The 7,390-nt window shown below is 40.4% G+C and overlaps 1 protein-coding gene across 1 annotated transcript; it reads right to left on the bottom strand.

Moving 5' to 3' along the window:
- Window positions 1-1,416: 1,416 nt before the first annotated feature.
- On the bottom strand, window positions 1,417-4,509 carry LOC107574912 (frizzled-10-B-like). Its single transcript, XM_016261337.1, has one exon. The coding sequence runs from the start codon at window positions 3,418-3,420 to the stop codon at window positions 1,678-1,680; it is 1,743 nt and encodes a 580-aa protein (XP_016116823.1). The 5' UTR covers window positions 3,421-4,509; the 3' UTR covers window positions 1,417-1,677.
- Between the last annotated feature and the right edge of the window lie 2,881 nt (window positions 4,510-7,390).

Here is a 7,390-nt window from a genome sequence, read left to right as displayed (position 1 = left end):
AAAGAGATTCAAACTAGACAGACAGACAAATAGACAGACAGACAGATCGATACATGTAAAAATAAAAACGGAGATTTCTAGACTTCACTAGATATCTCCAGTGTTGATGTGGTCTAAAAAGTTTAGCATTAAGTTTAAAAAGATTTGAGCACAGAGAACATTCATATGTGACAGTTGAGCGATCTACTCGGCAACGGTGAAAAAGGCACTATTAAATCAAAGGCAACATTTAAAAAAATGACCCAATTTGATGTTACAAATAAAGCAGAGATAAAAAAAGCTAAATCTGGAGACCAAAACAAAACAAACTTTAAAGTCTCTGCTTTAGCATTGTTTATCAATGAAACATGGAAGTGAATAGATTAATTTTAATAAGACAGAAATATGAAAGTCAGGGCATTTTAAAAAGTGAAAAAGGTCTTTTAAAATCTTTGATGTCATTAAAGTTTGAATATGTATTCTCATCCTCATGTTGTTCCAAACCTGTACAACATTTCTAACACAAAAGAAGATATTTTGAAAAATGTCTTGGTGTTTTTTCCCCCCACCATACAGTGAAAGTCTGGGTTCAATATTGCTGTGAACCCCCACTGACTGCCATTGTATGAACTTCTTTTGTGTTCAATAGAAAAAAGAAAGTCATACATGTTTGGAACTACATAAGCGTGAGTAAATAATGACTTGATGAGCCCTTTAAGGTAGGTTTTGAGTTTTTTAGTTTAGGGATGTTTGGTAAGGTATTGCCGATAAGGAATATTATTGAAATCACGACATACCTTTTGCTTCATTGGAGAAAAACTTTTCAAACTCAACACAAATAATAAAACCGCTTGCTTTTCATTTCAAACATTTAAAACTAAAATGTTTTATTTATTCTTATAAAATATGAACCTTTAGAAATATACACAAATGAATGTAGGACATTAAAAAGAGCTTGGTATAACAAAACAGACCAGAGGGCATGAACTGACTGTACAAAACAACTCAAATAACAAGTTTCTCTCTTTGTGTTGGCAATATTTAGAGCTTAAAGATTTACTTTGTTCCATGAAAAGGCCTAAAATAGGCAGTTCATTCTCTGCCGAGGCCTTATTGAGCAGCTGCACTCCAATGTCAATGCAGTTGTGTATGACACGGCCTTCATTTCCATAGAAAAGCCACACGACTACGCCATGGAGGAGCCGCTTTTCCCCGAGCTATTACACCCATTGTTTGTCGAGTCCTTTCATTGTCTTTAATCACAGCCCTACAGTATCAGAGTCCCTTCTCTCTGTCACTAAGGGAAACAACTATTGCACATGACATGATACAGGCATCCCAATGACAGCAATAGGGTCTCGCTCCCTTTTTTTTGTTTCACAAAACTGTCCCCAAAGTATGCAAAGTTTCAGATGTAGTACAAGCAACAAGATGATACAGGCATCCCAATGACAGCAATAGGGTCTCGCTCCCTTTTTCTTTGTTTCACAAAACTGTCCCCAAAGTATGCAAAGTTTCAGATGTAGTACAAGCAACAAGAAAAAAAAAAACCTGTTGGGGACGTTGCATCTGAAGTTTGCATAAAATAAATACGATCATTGTTGTGTCCTTTGCTGGCTCGTCTCTTTGTAAAGCAGTTTGTTAAAGTCCAGCATTTACTTAATTTCTTGGCCATTTGTTTGTGTATAGAGGCCCACCTCATACACAGGTCGCAGGAGGACCTGCCGGTTCATACTTGGTTTTATGTCCTTTCAGTGCAGGATGAGGCTTGAGGTAAGGTCCACTTCCTGTGAAAACACATGCAGCCTTCCTCCTCGTCTTCTTTTTAAGTTTGCGGCTGAAAACATTCTGCCATGACTGTAGCGTTTTAGAGGTCCAGATCCACATGCCACTGGTGATGCCCACCACCAGCAACATAAAAATCTTAACCATGAAGATCTCCACAGCCGGGATGGAGCTTTTCATAACACACTCCTCGCCGCTCTTACTGCCCTCGGTGCACTTCTGTTCTCCTGATAGAATCTTCCAATAATCCATGTTGAGACGCTCGTAAAAATAGCAGGCGATTACGCAAGTGGCGGGGACTGTGTAGAGCACAGAGAAGACACCGATCCTAACCATCAGCCTCTCCAGCTTATCCGTATTCTCTCCTTCGGTCTTCATGACTTTACGGATGTGAAAGAGTGCCACAAACCCTGATAGCAGAAAGGAAGTGCCAATAATGAGGTAGCAAGAGAGAGGAATAAGAACAAAACCCGTCAATGCTTTGACATCCATGCTGCCCACATAGCAGACCCCCGTGAGCTCATCTCCTGCTACCTTCCTCATAACCAGGATCATGATGGTCTTAATAGCTGGTATGGCCCATGCCGCTAGATGGAAGTAGCTGCTGTTGGCTTCGATGGCCTCGTGACCCCATTTTTTCCCAGCTGCAAGGAACCATGTGAGAGTCAGAATGACCCACCACAGGGAACTGGCCATTCCGAAGTAGTAAAGAATGAGGAAGACTATAGTGCAGCCAGTGCTTTCCAAGCCTTCCTGGATGATGTACTGAATGCCACTGTCACGGTCACAGGCCACATTTTCCACCCCCACGAAAAGTCTTATAAGAAAGCCCACAGAGTAGACACAATAAGACATGGACAAGAAGATGATCGGCCGCTCGGGGTACTTGAAGCGCTGTGGATCGATGAGGAAGGTGAGGACGGTAAAGGCACTGGAGATGAAGCACAGGATGGACCAGATGGCAATCCACACCATGGAGAAGCGCTTGTCACCCTGGCTCCAGTACACATCAACGTTGGAGTAACACTTGGGAGCACAGGACTCGCTCTTCTGAACATAATGAAACTTTCCAGGATTGCTGCATGTCGTCTTTCCGACCCTTTCCTTTATCGGCAGTTCTTGGCTGTTACCTGGCCGAGGGGGTCGGGAGTCTGGTGGCTGAGTGTGGGAGCCTTTCGGTGGCTCGTCGGTGCCGTTGTTGGGTGCCTCCATACAGAGATAATTGGGGTCATTTTTATTTGGCAGTCTGGAACAGTCCAGTGACTCAGGCCAGTGGAAGTTAAACTGCTCCATGATTGGAGAACACTTCTGCCTGGCCTGCTCACACATTACTCGGCACGCTGGGATGGGTGTGGATACCTGCTCCGTGCACATGGGAGCGTAGAGCGAGCACAAGAAAAACTTCAGATGACTGTGGCAGCCGAACTCAATCAGCGGAGCAAACTCGTGCAGCTTTATGGCTGCCTCACTTTGATCTTCATGTCCCATTAAGTTCGGCATAACTGTCAAGTTGTAGCCAATGTCCTTACAGAGTGGAATGGCGATCTCTTGGCATCTTCCTTCACCTGGCCGGTCCGGGTCGATGGAGCTGATAGCGGAACAAAACCCAGCCATGCACAGCAGCACAAGGCTGAGTCCAAAAGTGGCAGCAAACATTGTCTTTTAATATGAATTCATGTAGCAGGGATTGTCTTTCCAAATAGCTCTGTATTGTTACTAGAAACGTTACTTCATTATCGCTCTTTACAATTTTATCTGGTTTACTAAAAAAAGTTATCGTATCCCAGAAAAATGAGCAAGGTGAGGATGAATTTGTTTTCCTTCGTGAATTAATGGCACCGAGTCAGATTCCAAACAATCAGTTCAGTTCAAAAGTAATATCTTTCCAAAAAATCTTAAGATAGATAAGTATTAGAAAGCCTTCACCATATAGAGAGGTTTCACACAGTTTATGCTCAATTCCCAGTCCACAAATGATAATTCCTTCTGAAGCTCTTTTGGTCTGCTCCTGTGAGATAATGTTGACGGTCCGTTTCCCTCAAGAAAGTACACTTACTTTTCAACTGGCTCTCGCGTTACTTTCCACATTCTTCTTCCGCAAAGTGTATCCAAACTGAACAAACTGAAGGCACGGCGTCGTTTTATCGCAGTCATCTGAAAATGAATGAATGAATCCGCTCGGTAAACGTGTGAATATTCACTTCAGCTCGTCTCGAGACACTCCGCTTCTCCGTCAAGAGTTGCTCGCTGCCTCGCGCGCTGTGTGTCTGAGCTTCTCCACCACCGTCCTGAACTAACCTGCCAAAAGATCCGCCTTCAAAGACAGCTGCTTTACATAAGAAAGCCCAAACTGACACACTGATTATCCTTAAACCGTGCGGAACTGGCTGTGTAGACCTCAAATCCTCGTCACCATTTTACCACAAGATCACAGTAAATTACTCACTGGCCATTTGTTGTTGTTGCTGTTTTCTCCCCCCGACGAAATCCCTCTGATGATTTACGATATACTTTTCGGCGCAAGTCAGCGAGAAATCTCTCACTGAGGACGACCAAAAGGATTCTGCGGCTTTCCAGTCGAGAGGTGTCCCTTTTCTCTCTACAACTGACGATTTTCACGCTCCGACCATTGTGGGAAGAGAGTGTGGAGAGAAAGGAGAGGTTTATTCCTTGAAATTCCCCTCGCTTTTTATTGTTGACTGAACTAAGAACTGATGGCTAAAGTGTATGTGTCTTTACTCTCACCCCACGCATCTGAATGAGAAAAAAGTGAAACCATGTGGCTTTTGAGATGTTATTAATAAAAGAAACGAAATGTCAGTTTATGATTAAAAATGTACCACTTTCACTTTCTTCAAGACAATTTCCAAAGAGATTGTTGACGTTTATTTATATATGTAGCCTATGTATTTATATACATTATATCTTGTTCAGTTATGACTGGAATTCCTACGGAGTTTATTTTAGAATGGTGGTTTTCAGTTTATGAGTAAAAAATAACATGATGCAACATTATGTAATTTAAAAATTGTTATTTTTATTTTTTTTACATAAATTGCTATGCAAGTATACATTGCTGTACAACGACAAAAGTGGTTCGTTAAGCATAGATTCAACATCCTTGCTTGCACCTTAAATGTTTTACAAAAACACAATTTTCAAAATTCACATTTGAGTTATGACTGTATGTAATTTATGTTAGAACAAAATGAAAGTCTCTTACAGGAATGTTAACCACAGACCTCATTTTACTCATAAATCTAAAGACTACTGGCATGTTTATTGTTCCTGGGCCCTTGACTGCCTCTTTCTTCAAACATAAACATGATTTTTTTTAATGCATTATTTAAGTTCTAAAGTCATTTTGCCATGGTTCCCTTTTCATAAATGAACAATTCACTCCAATGCTCAAATAACAAAGACTATACGTTGTGCCAGAAATCCCATTAATTCATAAGTTTTGTACACAACACTGAGTGCTTTTATAAATCCGCTGCCATTTCAATGCTTCAAATGAATAGTTAAAATTCTGTCCTCAACATGCAATCGTAGAACAAGTGGCCTTGTAAGCAGATGTGGGTGTGTAATGACATAAAATGCATTCTTAACTTATGGCAGTTTCCATTCTTCACCCTCTGCTCTGGCATAAAAAATGCCTTAAGGATGAATTCTTAGACAAAGAGCTTTTCAGTCTTGTTTTAATGGATTAATCTTCGACTCATACAGGCGCTAAGGGCTGGCAAGCCAGGGCCTCGTCTTACCTCAGCTCTCAGGGCTGTATCCATGGCACACTCCTTAGGGGCATCTATGCATGCCAACTCCCAGCACACTGCGTTAAAGTATTGGTATTATGGAATTGACATGTCAGAGTTCAACAGTCGCTGTGTAAGCAGGGATGAGGGTTAGTGCTCTGTTGGGTATTTTAGTAATATAAAACACTCAACAGTAATGAAAAAGAAGTGTACTTCATGCTATAGTTACATCAGCTCAAAAAGATGGTGAAAATTGTCTTTGCTTGAGCTAGCTGTTGTTGGTAGTCTCACGTGGCAGCTATGAAGAAGGCACAGAGGGCCTCATGGAGCAAGAGATACCAGAAGGCGTAGTGCTCTATCATGTTTCCCAGTAAAGCAATGATTTATCTGTGCAACACCTGATGACCATGGTTTTCTGGAGATCTTTGTCAGAACACACTAAGAGCTTTTTTTATGACAGCTTGTAAAGTGCTTTTCAACATATTTGAAAAACGCAACTAAGCCAGTCCTACTTAAGCCACGTGAGACAGTTTACTAGACTGAGATAGTCTCAGTCACTTTAATCACTATTGATATCCCTCAGAGACATTAATAAACTCAATATAATGCACTTGAAGCCATGCTGAGCACTACTTGGTATGCAAATTGGTCATCTTGGTCAGTAATTTGATTCAAATTGGTTAAAATGATTCTTAAAATTTGGTATTGCAGTACTGTATTATAAATAGCTGATCTTTTTCCTCATTTGCAAGTTGTTTTGGTTCAATCAGCACATTCTGCAACCTGATAACTCAGAAAACACATTTATACGTGATTTTGTGATAGTTTTGGTTTCATTTGGATGTCAAAATATAAACAGACAGTCTGTCAAACAGGTTTTGTTTAAAAAGTTTATGACATTCACCTGGAATTCTTCATCTTAAACAGCAGAGCATTGCACTACACTGTAAAAATCCACCTAATTCAAGTTGAGATTAAGTTGCTGTCTCAAATTTTTAAATTTGGTAAATTATTTTGATGAGTTCAAGTTATGGAAAAACATATGTTGCCATGACATATAATAACTAAGGTCATGAGTTTGATCAGGGGAATGCACAAACTAATAAAATGCATACCATGAACTGCAATATACCTTGCTTTGCAATAAAGTGTCTGCCGAATGTAAACTAAACCCAGTTTGAGTTGTTTACAAGACCTTACACATTTTATTCTTACCTTACACTACCTTACACTATTATAGTACAACTCAAAGTACAAATTTAGTCTCGAACCCAAGTCAAAGAGCCCAAAACCTCCCTAAAATAGCCAACAGACCAGTTTGACAATTCTGGAAGACCAATAAACCAGTACACCAGATTAGGTCGGTTTAATAAAAGGATTTTTCATTCATAAATGCCTGTTTGACATGCTGTTTAACCCCGGTGTTGTTAATAATGATGATCACATGTACATACATATCATCATTTTCCTTTGCTTTGATATGTAAACACCTTTTCATCGCTTTTGCTATTAACGAAGCCTTTCAGGATGTGTAACATATCAGAGCACACAGACGGCCTCATTAGCTCACTGATTGACGCTTCTAAAACATACATATAATACAGAGACAGAATCTTAACGGGATACCCATGCCGTTGCGCATTCAGCCTCAGCTGATTTGTTCAGCTATTTTACACGTTTCTGTTCTGTGATTGTGTTGCAGTCCATGAAGATATCGCTTTGAAGAATGGCAGAAGAACAGAGTGGAGAATCATGACCATTCGATCTTTATCATCAGTAGCCTTGGCATCTCTTACTTTCCCTTTCATGTTTTGTGTTTGTTTATTTCGGCGTCTAGCATCCACCACCCTCACCATTTCATACTCGGTCCGTTC

The sequence above is a fragment of the Sinocyclocheilus grahami genome, unplaced genomic scaffold (assembly GCF_001515645.1).
Source record: "Sinocyclocheilus grahami isolate Dianchi unplaced genomic scaffold, SAMN03320097.WGS_v1.1 scaffold2384.1, whole genome shotgun sequence".
Lineage (NCBI taxonomy): Eukaryota > Metazoa > Chordata > Actinopteri > Cypriniformes > Cyprinidae > Sinocyclocheilus > Sinocyclocheilus grahami.
Note: the sequence above shows the minus strand (reverse complement) of the source record. Positions and strands in the feature narration are given on the sequence as shown.

What these genes read in the sequence shown, in the direction of transcription:
- LOC107574912 (XM_016261337.1), bottom strand. Translation starts at nt 3,420, where the DNA reads ATGTTTGCTGCCACTTTTGGACTCAGCCTTGTGCTGCTGTGCATGGCT.